Source organism: Corvus moneduloides, chromosome Z (genome assembly GCF_009650955.1).
Source record: "Corvus moneduloides isolate bCorMon1 chromosome Z, bCorMon1.pri, whole genome shotgun sequence".
Lineage (NCBI taxonomy): Eukaryota > Metazoa > Chordata > Aves > Passeriformes > Corvidae > Corvus > Corvus moneduloides.
In genome coordinates, this window is record NC_045511.1 from 65045822 (window position 1) to 65064371 (window position 18550).

The 18550-nt window shown below is 37.5% G+C and overlaps 1 protein-coding gene and 1 long non-coding RNA gene across 7 annotated transcripts in view; one reads left to right on the forward strand and one right to left on the reverse strand.

The window, feature by feature from the left end:
• Positions 1-1707: 1707 nt before the first annotated feature.
• SMARCA2 (SWI/SNF related, matrix associated, actin dependent regulator of chromatin, subfamily a, member 2) overlaps positions 1708-18550 on the reverse strand; it is a 121697-nt gene continuing 104854 nt past the window's right edge. For all 6 annotated transcript variants that reach the window (XM_032096663.1, XM_032096659.1, XM_032096661.1 and 3 more), the window contains 5 exons: positions 9943-10048; positions 8573-8674; positions 4483-4615; positions 3244-3386; positions 1708-2606 (listed from right to left, as the gene is read on the reverse strand). In XM_032096663.1, the coding sequence (XP_031952554.1) occupies positions 2571-2606; positions 3244-3386; positions 4483-4615; positions 8573-8674; positions 9943-10048 (520 nt within the window). In that variant the 3' untranslated portion in view covers positions 1708-2570. The remainder of the gene's footprint in view (positions 2607-3243; positions 3387-4482; positions 4616-8572; positions 8675-9942; positions 10049-18550) is intronic.
• On the forward strand, positions 3442-4374 carry LOC116438086. Its single transcript, XR_004237589.1, has 2 exons — positions 3442-3527; positions 3634-4374. It is a non-coding gene; the product is annotated as an uncharacterized LOC116438086 (long non-coding RNA).

Here is an 18550-nt window from a genome sequence, read left to right on the forward strand (position 1 = left end):
TTGCAGTGAAAAAATAACATTTCTCTATGGTCTTGTGAAACTGTCACTGAAAACTGAACTATCCTCCATCACAGAATCACAGAAAGACCATTGGCAGGCAGCTCTGGAAATCACCTGGTCCAGTCCCTCTGCTCAAGTAGGACCATGTCCAGGTGGCTTTTAAGTATCTCCAACGGAGACTTCTCAAGCTCTCTGGGCAATTTGTTCCAGGGTTCAGTCACCTTCATAACAAAAGTTTCATGATATTCACAGGGACTGCCTGTGTTTCAGTGTGTGCCCATTGCCTTTGGTCCTGTCCTGAAAAGATCCTGGCTTTGCCTTCTTTGTGGCCTCCCTTTCCCAATACTAATTCACACCAATGTGAACTGCCTTTGAGCCCACTCTTCTTCATGCTGAACAGTGCCAGCTTTTTCAGATTCCCTGTGTATGTCACAAGCTCCAGCCCTTTAATGGTGTCAGTGGCCCTTTGCTGGACTTTCTCCAGTATGTCCATGTCTTTTCTTCAGCAGGAGTCTACTACTGGACAAAGCACTCCAGATACATCTCACCAGTGCTCAGGTGAGGGCAAGGATCACCTCTCTGGACCTGCTGGCAACACTCCTCCTAATGCAGTCCAGGATACCTTCTTTGCCAAAAGAACGCATTGTTGGCTCATGTTCAACTTGGTGTCCACCAGGACTTTGTGCTCTGCAAAGCTGCTTCAGACAGTGGCCTCACCAATGTGAGCCTCTGAGATCAATGTTACCTCTCCGTGAAATAGTTGCTCTTCCATTCAGATGGGGCACACACTAGGAATAAGATGTTTGAAATTGCTGAAGCTAAGCAAAGCTGACTTCTCTTAGTGCAGGGCTAATATAAACAAATGAGCACCAGTCAAATTTACCGATCACTTTTCAAATGAGCTACAAAAATCTGAAGCAGTTAGCACACTGGAAGGCAGCACGAAAAGATTTATTGCAGACACACTCTCAGAAGTTCATATAACAAAGAAATGTTTTGTTTACAAAGAGGCTTCTAGGCTTGTACATTTTTACACAACATATGTTCAAATCTTTTGATTTTGCAGAGTAGCAGCATTAACTGCAGATATGTATTTCAAATGTTTACACTATCACATCTTATTGCATCACCACCATGATACCTCAAGGTAAGACTTTAAATAAACTGACTTATGGGTGGGCTGACTGCCTGCATAACTAACTGTATTCATACCCACTATGGCACATGGACATACATTTCTTGAAAAAAAAAGTTTATTTTATTGCTTTATCACTTGAATTGTAATTAATAATGAATTATGCATTTACTTCCAAGTATCAGTCTACTACTTCAGTTTTATTCTTCTTACTTTAACATGTGTTGTGCATCTTCTCTCCGTCTCAGAAGATACTTCTATGATATTTGAATCTTACATTTTCATTTCAATGTAATTAACAAAGTTATCCCCTGCGCAAACACGGCCCTTGGTGTTTAAACACTCATATGACGGCACAGTTCTAAAGTTCTGTTCCCACTGAATGGAATGCTTAGTTTCATCAGAACAGAATTAGGTAATTCCTACCCGTGGAAGTACCACAGTGGACTTCTCTACAGGAGACACTCCTGCCCTCTCATTGCTACTATAAAAATATTTTTGTGGAACTTGTAACACAAGGCCGCATTTATTGAACTAAATTATTTCTTTATTAGGAAAACACCAACACCACGTTCTTCAAAATTACTGGAATTTTATTTGCCTCAGGCTTATGACTTGCAACCAAAGACATTGTGCAAAGAAAGCAAAGATTAAGTACACTTTAGGGAAAAGGTGATAATCCACATTGGTAACATAGAAGATCAGTCTGATGAAAGAAGCCATACGTTACACTATATAGATTGCAATATTCAATAGCATTTTTAAAACCAACTTTTTAATAGAGGAAAAAAAAGTTAAGCAAAGGTCACAGTAGACATAAATTTGATACAATTCAAAAAGCCTTTTTCTGAAGATCATCAAGCGTAAAGTGGAAAAACGTATATGGGGCAAGGTGTATGAAAGCTAACTACTGAACATTTGTAAGCTATTAAACAAAGTTGCATATATGTACCACAGTGTAAAAAATCAGTACAGGACAAATAAAAAATTTGAAAACTGCCTGATGAAAAATAAAATAACCAGTGGCTTTTAATGACTTATCCTGGTTACCAATGCTACAAAAGACTTTTTTTTGTTGTCTTTCTGATGCCACTGAAAAAACCTTATCAAATGATAAAACCAGGCACAATCAAACCATTACAAAGTCAAAACCAGCCCATAGAAATATACTATCAACCCACATTTTCCCTCAAAAGGTTTCTTTGTTGTTGCTTTTTGAGGCCCATTTGGTCACAATATGTTACATTTTTTTTCCTTTTTTACACCATGATATCATATGTTTGTCTGGCACTAACCTAAAGCTAATTTATAGAGAATGAGAATACAGAAACAACCCAATGTCTATTTGACAAAAAGAATTCACTGGGTGTAAAATAGGAGAAAAGAGAAGAGAAGGGGAAGGGGTCAGTTCTGCCAAGAAAATAAACCCTATGGATCACTCATCATCACTTCCGCTTGCTTCCGACTGGTCCTAGAGGTAAGAGACACAAGACAAGTCAGAAATTCTTTCCAGCTATTCTGTGGAATTTGTTAAAGAAGGAAAAATAAAAGGAAGTACAAGGAAGAAATATGACAATTAAACTGATAAATCAAGATAGCCTGAAGAAAGGTACTGTGTTATCTAGTATTTCTCTTTCATGACATTTCATCTAATTGCTGTAGACTTCTTTAGAGAGGGAAGACAGAGAGTCAGGAAACACCAGCTCTTTCTTTCTATCCAGACATTTAAAAACAACTGGGAAGACATCTATTTTCATTTGTTGCAATAGTAGAAGCACCCACCAAAAAAAGGTAAAAAATAATCAAGCTGTAATTTTTCATCTGTGGACAAAAGCAAACAGACCATGAGACTTAAAGGTTCGATGAATGTACAAACAGCTCGAAGAATAAGATCCAAACTTCTTAGACTTCTTGTCTTCCAGCACTGGAACCAAATCTCCCAAGCACACTCAGATACAGTTAACACCCCCACCCAATTCTCTCAGGATGATCACGACATGTTAAACATGGGCTTAAGCATGAATAGTTGAGAATTCTGACAGCAAGCAGGACAAGGCAGAGACGCAATCACTGCAACCACTTCCACAGTCTCACTGAACAAAACTTACATTTTCATCTTGATCCTCATCACTATCATCATCACTCACGACAGGCTTGGCTTTTGCTCTGCTTTGCCTCTTCTTGCCTTTTCCTTTCTCCCGACTTTTTTCATCCTTCTTATTTAACTTGATTTTGACTTTCACTGATTTTGCTGCAAAAAGTTTAACAACGTACATTAATGTAACATTCACTTATCAATGCCGTCTCCGTTCACAGAAATTCATCTCCGGTAGCAGCCTGAAAAGACATCCCCCTCTGACTTTATATGGACTGTGGAACAACAAAACAAGAGGTATTTGCTTTTATTTCTCTACTTTTTCATAGTTTTAACAATAATACATATTAAACTATGAAGACTAACTTTAAGCTGATCATGTGCATCTTCTTTTCATTCTCAGAATGCCTGGTGTCTACAGCTGGTACATGGTCCTGTGAGAAGATACACATTTAAAAATATTTTCTTCCTTACCCTCTTTGTATAAAGAGACTTTATTTTTTTTGTATTTTGAAGCACAGAAATGCTATGTAGAGGTTACTGGCGAATTTTGAGTTGACACGTTTCTAAAGAACATGTTACTCTGATTCCAGAATATCCACTCATTTCCAAATGACCTGCCAAAGTTGCGTGCATAGCACACATGTATGACACGCTTGGAAGGGTAGCTCAGGGCCACGTACTACAGCATCTGTAACCAGAGAAAAAGGGTAGCTGGAGTTTGGGTAGATGAACTGGATGGCACAAAGTGCAATGAAGAAATACCTCCTTTTCCACTTCATCATGTTTCCAAGTCTGCAGGGACTTAATGAGTGTTCTGAAACAGAGTTCCACTTAGTCCTTGTCACACTGAACAGTATTTTCAACATCATCTAGTTCTTAACCATACGACGAACTTTGCATGTCACATCATGCAAAAGTTGACCACCTGTGGATAAAGACTGTCTCTAGCCTTTCCAGGCGCTTCCATTTACAAACAACATGAACAGGCCCTGAAAGGCTGATAAACAATTATGGTCACTCCCAAAGCACCTCTGTGATTTGCTTCTGGATTAAAAATAGTTTAAGCAGAAGTAAGCCAGAACATCCAGCTGAAAGACTAAAACAACTTTAACACCCAAGCAAACTTAGTAAGAAACTATTTCCACCAATGGAAAACAGAACCTTTTAACAAGTTTCCATGCAGAAACAGAAAAACCTCCTCTTCTATCCCCAGATACACTTTATTTTCAGTATCTAGCAGGGGACTCACATTCTGATTCTGACTCTTCTTCTTCATCTTCTTCTTCATCATCATTGCTTTCATCCTCGCTTTCTTCTTCTTTGGCTATCTTCTGTCGTGCACTTTTGAACACAGACTGAAGAACAATGGAATCCTCATAGATCTACAGCACAGGTACAAATCTCTGTCAGAACTATGAAGTCAAGCAGGATCAAAAATTCACAGAATAAACTTCAATTTCCAGTGCAAATCTACAGAGTATATGGCATTTTCAAGTACCAAGTAACAATGTTTGTTGCATGAATTGTACGAGAAATGCCAACATTAATTCTTCCTGCTCTAAATGAAGAAATTTATCAGTAGTGAGCTGCAAAGAAACAACTCTTACAATGTATTACATCTGAAATGTCTAGTTAGTGGCTTTTTTTATTATTTCTACTACCATAGGAACTACAGTGCATTTTCATCAGATCACAACAGCTTTGAAAATCTGCCAAAGGAAAAGACTTCAGCAGTAAACACCTTAATTAAAACATGGTTTATTGTCTGGCAATACAGTTAATAATGACAAATGGCTAGCCATCATTTAATTATCTTTAGTTTTCTTCTGAAATCCAAAGTGGCTACAAGGAAAATAATTTATCTCAAGCAGCTCATCCCATCCTTCCTCTCAGATCTAAAAAGACTGAAAAAAAATTAGGGCTTGCTCTAAAATGAACACGTGTTCTTAAACATTCTGTAGTATCCAAAGTATCTTGGATAAATCATCAGATTTTCTCTTTAACCTCAAACATGGGGGGACTCTCAAGAGTGACTACTTCTGGCTTGTAACACATTTCTTAGATTAACACAGTAAAAATCTTGTGTTGCCGAGTATCTGGTTCTTTGCCATCATGTGAACAAATAATCTTGTGCAGTTTGTTTTGTAAAATGTCAGAAAACAAGCACTGGACAATTCAGCACTAAACAATTAAGAATAATCACCAGAAAAGTACAGAGTCACAGACTGCATTTGATTTTATCATCATCATCATCATCATCATCATCTACCTTGGCTGTCTGCCATTCTACTCTTCTGCCTAAATACACTTTCTTGTATAAGGGGATGCTAGGTATTTGTGAAAAAGATAATGGAAGGATTTTTGGCTGCCATTATGCAATCTGTACACTAAACATGGTAAAATTGCTCTAATACTTTGTGGGTTCGACAAACTGAATTAGAAAAAGTTTCTTCAGAATACCTAACATGAAATATCCAGTTCCTACTTTTTTCACTTGACCACCAAGTGCTTTTTTTGAAAGACTGCCTCTCACTGTGGATTGTTCCCCATTCTGTAAGTTCCTCTGTGCTTTTTGTTATGAGATGTTTGACTGCTCTCAGTCATGGTAAAATTTTTTATATCTATTATCTATAAAAAATAATCATGAATGTTTTGAAAAGGTTGCTCTCCTGTCTTATAACATTAGAGAGCCGTGAGACACCAGAACTTGCTTCCTTAAAGTCAAATAACAATTGACTTTCTCTTATAGCTACTTCTTTTCAAGTCAGCTCTTGATAGAACCTGCCAAATTCCTCCTGAGAACTATTTATTTTTCATATAAATAAGCCTAGCTTATTCAATTGTTCTTAGGAATGGCTCTTTCAACTAACCTTCTGTTTTTTCTCACTCTCACTATTCTAAGACAAAAAGAATTAAAGACCTGTACAAAATTTTATTTTTTTAATGCTGGGTACTACATAGTTAGGGCATCAATGTGACCCAGACTTTCAGAGTTTCCCAATGAAACACAGGGGTTTCAAAAATTGTTTTAACCTTCTTTATGTGGAATTACTTGTAATATTCATATCTATTTTGATACACAAAAAAATCCACAGGGCTGCTTCATGAAAAGCTGTGCAAATAGAAATGTTATTATTTTGACAAAAACCCAATTCTAACAGGTTTCAAAAAATCAAGCAACAATGACAGTAGAACTTTCTTCAAAAAGGGAGAAGTAACAACAAAAGAACTTCTCAACAAATGACAACATTCATGAGAAATCTTCTGTTTGACATGGCATTTTTAACCCTGTACATGTCTGTGTGTCATTTCACCATTACAACATGGTAAGCTTTCCAAAACATTGAGGACAAAAGCCTTAACACACAAAGTCATTCTATCCCTGAAAACCCTGAACAAGCTTCCATCTCAGATGGAACTGCTTTGCTCCAAGGAAAAGCAGCATGCACCACACTAAGAGAACACCTGAAGTCACTGTGTGCTTAAACAACAACCTGAATTAGCCCTTTCATTCTGAGTGCACACACAAGTAATCTAATTTACTGAAGTCAATTGGTATGTCAGAGCAAAGTTATACCAGAACTGTAACAAAGAACACATGGTAGCAAGGAGGCCTGGAAAACTGGAGGACTACTGCAGAAGTATCCTGCAGCTCAGGGGAAATCAAAATGAATGGTGTGAGAACTTCACAGGAAAAAAAAAAAAAAAAAAAAGAAAAATCTTAGACACAAATTACTTGGGCTTCGTGCTATAAAAAGTAATATTAGGTCTGGTCATTAATAATTAATTTCTGGAACAGAAAATAATACTACAACACTGATACATGCCATATTATTTCCAAACAGAGTAGCAATATCTACTAACACTTCTGTCCACTCAGGATTATTCCTCTCAATTCTACCACCTCTGCCTAACAAGAGACCAGTTTTCCATAAGCAGGTTGAGTCATTCTGATGATTTCATTATTTTTCCCATTTCAATACTGGTTTTTCTTTACCTCTTTTTATCTACTCTACGAATTCTTACCATCTTCTGAAGTTTCAGTCATACTTTTTGTTATTAATTTTCCTTTACTTTTTTCCCCGTCTGGTTATAATTAGATACTTATAGCTGTTTTACTGCTATATGAATAAGCAGTAAACTGAAAATTTACATCTGGACACGTAGCAAAATTTTGTCCTAAGCATTCTAACATAATTAATTTACTTCAAAAAGTATTTTCAGTTGATTTATTTGTAGTTGTTTCCATATAACTGAAGACAGTAAAAATACCACATGTACATATTACAGAAAGCATTTTCTGTCTCTTGATATCAAAAATAATCACTAAATGATGAACTGAATCCAACAATTCTTCATAATTAATTCCATACTCATTTTTAATTCTCGAATTTTAACATAAACTCTCCAGTTTAGCTAAATGTTATCACTAATGTTTACAAATTTTAAGCAGACATTTGTTATTGGCAGCACCATCCTTCAGCTTACTTTTATTTAGGCTTCTATTAACATCTTTTCTTATCTCTTGCACGTTATGGAAGCTGTCTTCATGGTCTCTGTTTCGACTGAATATTGTTTTTGCATCACACTTTTTGGACCTCATATATAAAAATAATCATCCAAGACTGTGTTTCACTGTATTGTGAGACAACTTTCTCATCGGTCTCTTATCTTTCTTATCTATCATCAAGATTTCATAGTATTTCCTTTTGGATCAGCACCCTGTTCTGAATTCTGAGCCCATCAGTGTGTACAAAACATCTGTTTGAGATGAGTTTGCCTTCTAAGCCTCTGAGACTCATCTGGGATTTATTACTACTTTCTCTTAAAATGGACACTGACCTTTCAACACTAAAAAAATTTTAAAAACCAGAGGCTTCAGAGGACGAAAAGCTTTATATATACTGATGAACAACCTTGAATTTTTATCTTCCATGAGCAGAACTGAAGAGTTTTCTATGATGTATTTCCTCAACATCCTGTCCTAGAGCTATACTGTTACATCTGCTCCTTCTGTGATCCACTGTGGAAAACCTAAACTGATGTATCACTCTACACATACTGCTTTTTACCAGCGATTCAAAAAGTCTTACTGCAGCTTTAAAGTACACACATATCAGAAAAAACTGATCTCAGATTTAGTATTAAAACCAATTTTTCTGAAAATACACACTGCAGCAGTTTCCAGTGAATTCTGGATTCTAAGAATGTGGACATTTTTCTCTACTCAAAGTAAGATCTGAAACAGAGAGTTTATATACAAAAATAATAATCAACAAGCACTGAAAACATTAGATAGGGGAAACCTGTATGTTCAACAGAAATTGACTCATTCAGACCTGAGATCCCTCCAAGTTGAATGTCTGAGCATTGTGACACAGCAGCATGACATCTTTCTCCAAATCCCCAAGACTCCGATATTTATGGTTGCGAATTCTTTCCTGTTGCATTTGTTGAGGAAATGAAAACAAGTATTAATGGGCAGTGGTGCAGAAAGAAGAACAGCAGAGAGGACACTGAATTAATATGAGTCAACACATTAAAGGCTTTCTCTTAAAAAAATTTACCTAAGCATCAAGATAAGGATCTGTTTAAAACACAGAAAGTCTTCAACCATGTTGTTAAGGTAGTACTCAAAAAATGCATCAAGGTAAAGCAGCAAAAATTAAGCAATTTCTTTGTGAACTGCAAGGGTTAAAAGCAAGAGAAATAAGAGTTCTTTTGGTAAAAGAAGTTCCAGTTTTGTCTTTCCAGCAAAGAAACAAAGTAACTGTAACACAAGTGAAAGATACAGAATTACAACATCACCTAAGGTGCAACATGCCACCCAGACCCCATCTGCCAAACACTGTTTGGATCTGACCTGGCTCTTCCAAGATACGAGGCTAGGGTCCAGAGGGGAAGCTGTACAAGGAGCAGCTGAGTTAATTTGGTTTGTTTAGCCTGGAGAGGAGCAGATTTGAGTGGAACTCATTGCAGTTACAGCTTCCTCATGAGAGGAAGAGCAGGGGCAGGCACTGATCTCTCTCTCTCACTGATCTCTGCACTTTCTTCTTCTCCTGTCCTGACAGTGACAGGACCCGAGGGAACGGCCTGAAGTTGTGTCAGGGGAGGTTTAGGCTGGGTATCAGGAGAAGTTTCTTCCCCCAGAGGGTGGCTGGGCACTAGAAGAGGCTTCCCAGGGCAGGGGACACAGCACCAGCCTGACAGAGTCCAAGAAGTGTTTGGACATCACTCTTAGGCACTGGTGTGATTCTTGGGGTGTCCTGTGCAGAGCCAGGAGTTGAACTTGATGATATGTGTTCGTCCCCTCCAATCCAGGATATTTATGGTTCTATGATTTTAAAGGTAGGGATAGCTATATTGCCCTAGAATTATTAAATCTTTGCAAACAGTGTGTTTTTACCAGAGCTCTTGACAGATTCACTATTAGGTCTTTGCAAAAAAAGGCACCGAGATGTCATTTCTGAGCGTGTCATTCATGTCACACTACTATAGTTTGATTTGACCTTGAAATTACAGTGATATACGGCAATATACACTAAACAAAATTACTTACAAGGTGTGTGACAATGTTTAAAATCTACTCCACCAATACAGGTGCATGAAATACTCATATTGTTATTTTAAAAACAGCTTTATGCTCACCCCTGCGTAAAGCAAAAAGAAATGGAAGGATCTCCACTTCCAAAATTCCTTCATTCCTTACCTTTATTTTTTTGAAGTCCACTGGTTTCCTAATCAATTCGTAATACTCTGGTAGTTCTTTCCTAGATGGGAGCTGAATGAAAACTTCACTTAGCTGCCGTCCTGAACTATTGAGAAAAACAAAGCCATAATGAAAAGAACGACTACAACTTTCTCACAAAACACACATGCACAATCTAATAAGGAAAAATTAAAATAATAAAATAAAATCACAGTTATTCTTTCAAAGAATTAGAAACGGAACCCTGATTTTCAAATTTGGTACCGATAATTAACTTACAATTTTAAATTTGAAACTGTTGTCATAACGTATCATAAATACGTCATTCACATCTAACATCATTAGAGATGAATATGTATAAGAGGCTTTATGAAAGAAGAATCAGGATTTGCATCTGATTTCCACAGTCTTTTGCTGAGTACACTCTTACTGTTTCCTTAATTTTGTTCAGTGATTTTTAGCAAGTCTCCCTTCTGTCACTCTTGTCATCTTCTTCTTGATCACTATATAGTTGATCTTGTAACTCCTCATTATAGCAAACCATACTGATTTCCATTATACTATATGCTGACTGCTATTAGACTAACTTGATGTTAGAACAACAAAAAATGAGTAACTTCTATTAATGACTGTTGGGTTTCTGGGAAGATCATTCCAACTATATTGAAAAACACTACTGCAAATTGTACTTCTTCATTCATTTGAAATAAAGTGATATATTATCTATAAAACTTTTATACTCTCAGAACACTGCCTATAACGTAGAGGAATCCGAATTTTCTAAGATTCCCATACGTTCCCATTGTTTATCCTTTTTTAATAGTTATTTTAACACTTTCATATTGAAATCTTTTTAAAATCTTCTTACCTGTCATTTTGCAAATAATATGTGGCTGTAAGTCACCTCGAGAGGAAATGTGCTGATGACACTTGTGGGCTTAGTTGTTTTTGTGTTTGTTTTTGGTTTTCTTTTCCCCCCAATTTTTCTCACTGAGTAGCAGAAAAGAGCTCTCCTGTGAAGAACTGCACACAGCATTCACAAGCATTTCTCAGTGCAATTCACACGCTTCCTTCTCTCACAGCTACTCCAGAAATGCCCTGCTTTCTCAGCTGAATTTTCAGACAGTATCTCAGGAACACCAAACTCCACAGGAGTTGGGCAAGAAGGCTACCAAGTTCGGGTATCCACCTGAGCTTTCTCTTGCAGCCACCCTCCAGAGTGGTGCAGGACCTTATCAGACACTTTAAACTAAAACGGAATTGCAGGTTAACTAAAGGAATTCTGCAATGGAGAAAAAGGATGATAAAAAGCAAAAAGATGGCAACAGCTCTGACCTTTATGGAAGTAACAAATGCTTACTATACAGCATGCATTTCTTAATGCCTGAAATAACATCAGAATTGGAGAAGGTACAATCTTTCTCATGGACCTGACAGATTAATGAACAAGCAGGAATAAAGAGATTTTCCTCACTTCCTAGGTATCTGGTGCTCACCTAATGCACAATTTTTTGCTGTTCTCATTTTGGTCCTGCGACAATGCTGTTCCTTCCATCACAGGGGATGATAATCTAAATACTCTACCTGCAGACTACTAATCAGCATTGTTCTACCAAAATCTTGGGACCAACTGGCAGCTAGAGTATTTTTTCATTCAATGCAGACATAGAAACCAAAAGCCTCTGTCTCATCCCGTACATTTGTGTCTGACTTGCAGCAGCAGCAGCAGCCCTTGCCTGCTCAGCAGTAGCTGCCAAGATACCTCCTTGGTCTCGGCAAGGTTGTGGCACACGCCTGAGTGAGCTCCTGGGCACGGTCGCTGCAGGTGAGGCAAGGCAGTGGGCGTACGGTGCGTCCCTGTTGCAGGAGAGGACAGTGAAATCTATCTACTCTATACAGCTGTTGGGATAGACACTCACAGAGACCACTGGCACCTCGGCAGCAGCTACTAGCAACTTCAACAGATCTAATTCATTTGGGAAGCATCCTGTTACTAGAATAGAAGCAAGCATAAAATGGCCAGGTAGCTGTTCACAGCCAAGTCTTAAAATTTCCCTCCTGCCAGCAAGTAACTGTGAAATTCTGGCCACTGTACCTGCTATCTCCTTTGGTATGGACTCACAAATTCATTACTTTCATACTTTCCCCATCCAAGTGGTTATACAATGGATTTAAAGGCACCAATCTTGTTCTTGACCTGTGTGCCTGTGTCATGCTGCATGACAGAACCTGTTTGCATCACAGACTACCCTCACAAAGTGAAACTGGAAGCAATACAAGAAAAGCAATGCATTAAATACATTCTATACAATTGACTAAACTAATGTGTGTTTCTATTTCTTTGAAAATTGAGGACTTCATTTTCTTTTTTGTTTTGATCATAGAAGGAAGTGCTGAGCAGTAACAGCTGCACCTGTGATCCATAGAATTTCTTCTAAACATACACAACACTATGAAAACCAGCAATTGGATCTCTGAGGCCCAAATGGTATCTTAAAATCTAAGTTTATATTCCCCTTTTATAAAATGAGAATAAAATGCTATAAAGGAGTTTTGCATCTGCAAAACATTTGGACTCCTTAGGAGCATTATAAAGAAGCCCAGGGGGAATTCAACTATTCATTAAGTGATCAGTGCCCACCTTATACAAGCAAGGCACTGATCCTGAGGAAAAGCAAAGCAAAACGAAGCAGTATCCTGTTGCACCATTACATGGCACACTGTAACTTTACCTACCTGCACCTCGGTACAGTATGAATGTGGATTAGCTGTACAGAAGGACTATCACTGCTGTGTTTTAATTTCAGCAGCCTTAACAGAAATCTCTATTTGAGTAAAATTACTGAACCACTGATGCTGGGGTTTCCTCAGCTGTGCTTCAGAGTTTAATACTGAATAGAAACACTTCATTAAAAAGGAAACAGACACCAATAAATTCTGATCAAATTTTAAAACATGTTTAGCCTATTTGTCCTACTGAAACAGCTCCTGATGCCTATAGCTTTTAATCTCATGGCTGTATTTTTTTCTCTTTTTTACACCAACACACCCACCCTTATATGGTATTTCATATTAAAAATACAACTCATAAACTATTGAACAGAAATATTCTATTTTCCAGGTGCAAAACCAGCCAACTGTGATTTGTTCACACTATTCTATTAAACTAAAGAATGCCATAGAAAACCCTTAAGCTTTTGCTTGATGTAATTAATTACTAAAATCATTTAAGGCCATTAAAAAAAAGCATTAAGGATATGACAGAAGACTACAGCCTGATTTTGTCTACTCAGATCAATAACAGCTTATTCTATCATTTTTATAGAACCTACACAAAGAAGTACTATCTTGCACTCTCCCTTTTGTACATGTGCATCCATACTATAAATGAATGTAATCTTTTCTAACAATCTCAAATTGCTGTGTTGTGGATACAGTAAGAGAAAAGTAGTAATTATTAATGCAACTCTGATTTTAATCCTTTTGCCCATTTATTAGAAAATAATAACCACAACTACTACCACATAAAAATCATGCGCAGTAAAAAAACACTTATGGTTGCCTAGCAACTAGCAGGCTACGTGCTGAAAGGAAGAAGGAGCGGAATAAATTAAAAGATCTGACTGTGAAAGAACTGTGACAGTTCACTGCTACTGCATCAGCTCAACATGTTAGTCCCATGTGTGCTCACATTAAAAACACTTGAATGCTGCACAAGTTAAAAAAGCATTAAGAAATACTGCTTATTTAAAAAATGGTTTTGCTCAGAAAAATATTTGTGTGCAATGTTTCTAATTTTCTTTCATTTCTGTCAAACTGCTTACAAGGTGCATACAAGCATACAATTCCACCCTTTTAGTCAGTATTGTCTTTGGTGAAATTAAATGCAGGAACCTCGTTTGTATGAGGCTCCTTTTCTATTTGTTTGACAGCTGGCACAGGCCCGTTAAAAGTATATTACTACCAAGACTCTCTCCTTTGATTTCAAAAGGCGAGGTAACTATGAAGCTGAAACTGCAAGATGTTCTCGTATTTCCGGCAAATTTCAAACGTTTAACAAATAATGAAAGTAAATTTAGAGTGGGTAGAATGAAGAGTCCTTCATGCTTGCCCAAGTCAGAGTGCTCACAAACAGAACCACGGCTTGAAAACTACAACTTTGAATCAAATGCAACTCACAAAGATGGTATTTAAAAGAAAAGCGAGTGTGGGGGAGGAGAATGACAAGAGCTGGCATAGTGACTTTCAACAGTAACCCAGCTATGTAGGGACATGATTAATTTTCATCAGTGCTTAATGGCTCCTTTTTGGAACTGACTACAGTAGTACATGGTAAACCTGTCTCCACCACTGAAATGGAAGTGGGTAAAAATAGTTAAACATGTAACTCCTGCGTTTGACATATGGCTACATACTCCATAACTAGGGCTTGGATATAAGTAAGAATTACTTACTCTGTGTGTTTGAATACCCAAGAGTATCAGCTGGCATAATTAATTACCAATAGTTAGATCAGTAATGGCTAATTGCGTTACTCACCATTTTACAACAGCTAAAAACCGGCAACTTAAGAAAACAGCTGAAAAGACTGAATAAAATCCATTTCACCTAGAGCTATGTCATCAAAATTAAGAGTACTATGGGCACAAATTTCAACATGTTGGCTTTAATGATGCAGTGAACAAAATGCTAAACACCACAGACAGGAGTAGTCTCTTGCCAAGCAGGAAAAAGACACACAAACTTCACCCTTCAATTTTTTATATCCTTATTAGAATGTAGTAAACATTCTAATGTCTCCAGGAGGAGACTTTGTGAAGTTAATTGGTACACTATGCAAGTCCTTACCTTAAATCTATTAACAGATCAGATGGAAGGTGGAGAAACAAATGAAATCACTGTATGGAACAGACCTATCAGCATCCTAGGACCCCTGAATTCAGCTGTTGCTATTTATGCAAAGTTAATGCAAACTAGTGGTAGTATCAAACTGGAACCCAGACAGGAAACACTATATTCTGATGCAAAGCAAAAGTAAACAGTAGGTTTGTAAGGAAGTTGAAGGATTACAAGGTATGAATGACAGAATCATAGAATTATTTAGGTTGGAAAAGACCTATAATATCATCCAGTCCAACCATTAACCCAGCACTTCCAAGTCTACCAGTAAGTGTCACATCCTCACACCTTTTCAACACCTTGGGGACGGTGATTCTACCACTTCCCTGGGCAGCCTGGTCCAATGACTGCGCACTGTTTCAATGCAGTTTTTCCCAATATCCAGTCTAAATCTCCCCTGGAGCAACTTGAGGCCATTTCCCCTTGTTCTGTTACTTGTTACCAAGGAGAAGAGGCTGAACCTCTTTCAGGGAGCAGTTGTAGAAAGCAGTAACTTCTCCTCTGAGACTCCTTTTCTCCTGGCTAAAAAACCCCAACTTCCTCAGCTGCTCCTTATAGGACTTGTGCTCCAGACTCTTCACCAGCTCCATTACCCTTCTCATGGTAGTGGACATGCTCCAGCACTTCAGTATCCTTCTAGGAGCGAGGGGCCCAAAACACAGGATTTCAGGTGTGGCCTCACCAGTGCTGATTACAGAGGGACAATCATTTCCCTAATCCTGCCAGAATAAAGTATGATTCATTTTCTCTACTTAATTTTAACCATCAGGAAAAGAAAGCTAAACTTACAGCTTGTCTTCCTCTGAAATAAACCATAAAGAAAAACCATCACAAGAGGAAAAATATAATTTTTAAGCCTGCATGTGTATGATGCAGATCAGCAGCTAGGGCTCAAATCTGGCATAAAAATTCCTTATTCTGAATTTTCTGACAAGAATTTCTATCAGCAATAAAACTGCCCCTTCTTTCAAAAGGCTAAAGCATTTTAAGTGCACATACAAACTACTTTTTGTGCGCCAAACTGATTTGATAGTGCCAAGCAATAGGATGAGAAAGAACATGCAGATACCAATGCACAGGAACTTTCACCTCAACCTGAGGAAGAACTGCTTTACTGTGCGGGTGACCACACACTGGAACAGATTGCCCAGAGAGGCTGTGGAGTTTCTCTCACTGGGGATATTCAAGAAATGTTGGGAGCAACCCTGTACCGTATGCTCTGGGATGACCCTGTCTCAGCAGGGAGGTTAAACCAGATGATCTGCTGTAGTCCCACCCAAACTGACCCATTCTGTGGTTCTTTGGTTTTGTGTAGTGAAAACATAACATACATAACATACGATTCTATGACATTCATTTCTATGGGTATTCCTAATTTTAGAGGGAAAGCAAGACAAAATAAAAGACTGGGAACTAGAAAAATGTGTGACAATAATGTCAGACTGATGAATTGCAACTTGCTCTCTTCTAAACAGGTGTTTTACACTGCAAGGTTAGAACAAGGTACAAGGGTGTAAAGGCACTTAAATCTTAGTTTAATAAGTAATTGCAACAAAATCTCAGATTAATATGCACTGCAAATGGAGTCTGCAAAGATGATGCATATACTTTACTTGGGAGAAACAGGATCAATGTGTAACTGGAAATATGTTTCCAGGTCCCTGAATCTAGGGTCTTGGTTTATCACATAGAACTTTTTAAATCAAGGAACGAAGGCCAAATCTATCTAGTTATTTCTGTCCTACTATTCCATATGGAAAGATTACAGAACTCTTAATTAAAACTTGTGTGATTTAATAAACGCTTCCAGTCATATAACCTTGTGACCACCATCTTGTATTTTTACGTGTTTCTACACTTCCTGTGTTTATGCTTCCCTTCTTTCCCAGGTGAATTTATTAAGAGCAATCATCTTACCCTCTCAAGACTGGATAAACAAACCAACCTGTTTGCTCCTGTAAAGCTCTCCCATGCTACTTATTACTGAAATAATTATTTACACTTGTCTCAGTGTAAACTAATCTTTTTTGAATGGAAAAGCATTCAAGTACTATATACAGCAACTCAGAAGCATTAACAGTATCACATGTAATGACATACACCCATAATGAATATTTCCACATCCACACAGTAAGGCATCCACATCCACACAGCATCACAGTAAGGCTCCTGTTTTCTTATGTCTGGACAATATTGATGGAACATAGTTGGTTTTAATCAATAATTTCTCTGCCCAGGTAATTCTTTTTCTGTCAGTTCTGCTTGAACTGACACCTGAATCAGAAGAAAAGTTTCTTATTTTTGGTCTGTGAGTACCATATAATGCACTCTGAGGTACTTTACTTCATGCCGTTTCTTTTACTCCAGACCTAACTGCGTCCAGTCCGCTGTGATTATCACACCACTACTGATGTTTTAATTTTGGCCAGGACACTGCTCATTTTTACTACGTATCATAAATATATTGTGATCTATGCCAACACAAATTCTCCAAGAAATTTTTTGTTATCTTCTTTCCAGTTTAGCAGTTCCTTTTTCAACAGTGCCTTCAATTAGATATTTTTACTTCTTTTGACTCAGATTAATGAGATATTAGATCTCCTCTTTCTTTCATATTAGCTTATAATGTTCCTGTGGTACCCTAAAAAATACTTTAGCAAAATCATAGAATCATAGAACGGTTTGGGTCAGAAATGACCTTTGAAGATAAGCTAGTTCAACTTCTCTGCCATGGGTGGGCAGGAACATCTTTCACTAGATCAGATGACTAGAACTCAGAGGATTCTGACCATCTTTTCTCTCCTGCTTTTGCTTCATTAAAGATCTGTTCTCCATTTTAAACCAGTATGGATGAAACCTAGATTAATTCAGCTTTCCCTCTGATGGCAAAGCAGTGCAGAAGAGTAAAAAAGGATCTGCATCTATAGTACCACTACATGTTTACAGTTTGATACTGAAAGCTGAGTAATGAGAGCACAGGTGCTGTTTAAAAAGGGAGTAGTGAATTCAATCGTAATTTTTACTTAATGATTTGGAGCATGTACCCCACTGTTCTTCAGATTGAGATATCAGCTATCTGTTTCCAGTTTAACAAAGATAAATATGAAGATAAGATAAAGAAATGCCTATCAATATGAAGAAAATCTTGAAGCACATCACCCAGTACTGGAATCCAATGCAAAAGAGGCTGCAAGAATCAAGTACTGTCAACTTGACAAAAAACCTCAACAACTCTCACACCAAAGGCATTCAAGCAGTCCAAGCTGAACATTCTCAGTGTCTTCCATCTTCGTCCTTTTTCTCTTTTTTTAACTATTTTCTTTGCTATATTGGACACACCCCAGATACCCTAATTTCAGGAAATTAATGCTGCCTGCCAGTCAAGTCAAATCTTACTGCAGTTTTTTCTCCTCCAGTGTGTTTCTAGCTCTCTAGAAATATCCGAAGAAAATCAGCTTTTACTTGTAAATTTGTCTCTAAGAATTATTAAACTTATTGTCAATGGAATGTTTCATTAAAATCAGCATCACATTGGGATTCACAATGGGAATAAAAGGAAATTGGAGGATTGCTAAACTGTACTGCATAAAAGAGAAAAATCTAAATCAAAAGGTTGGAATTGCACTAAGGACTTGACAGAGATAAACAGCAGACAAGAAACTTCCAGTTTCTTGCATGGAGTACTTTAACTGAGGTTTACAAGTACTGG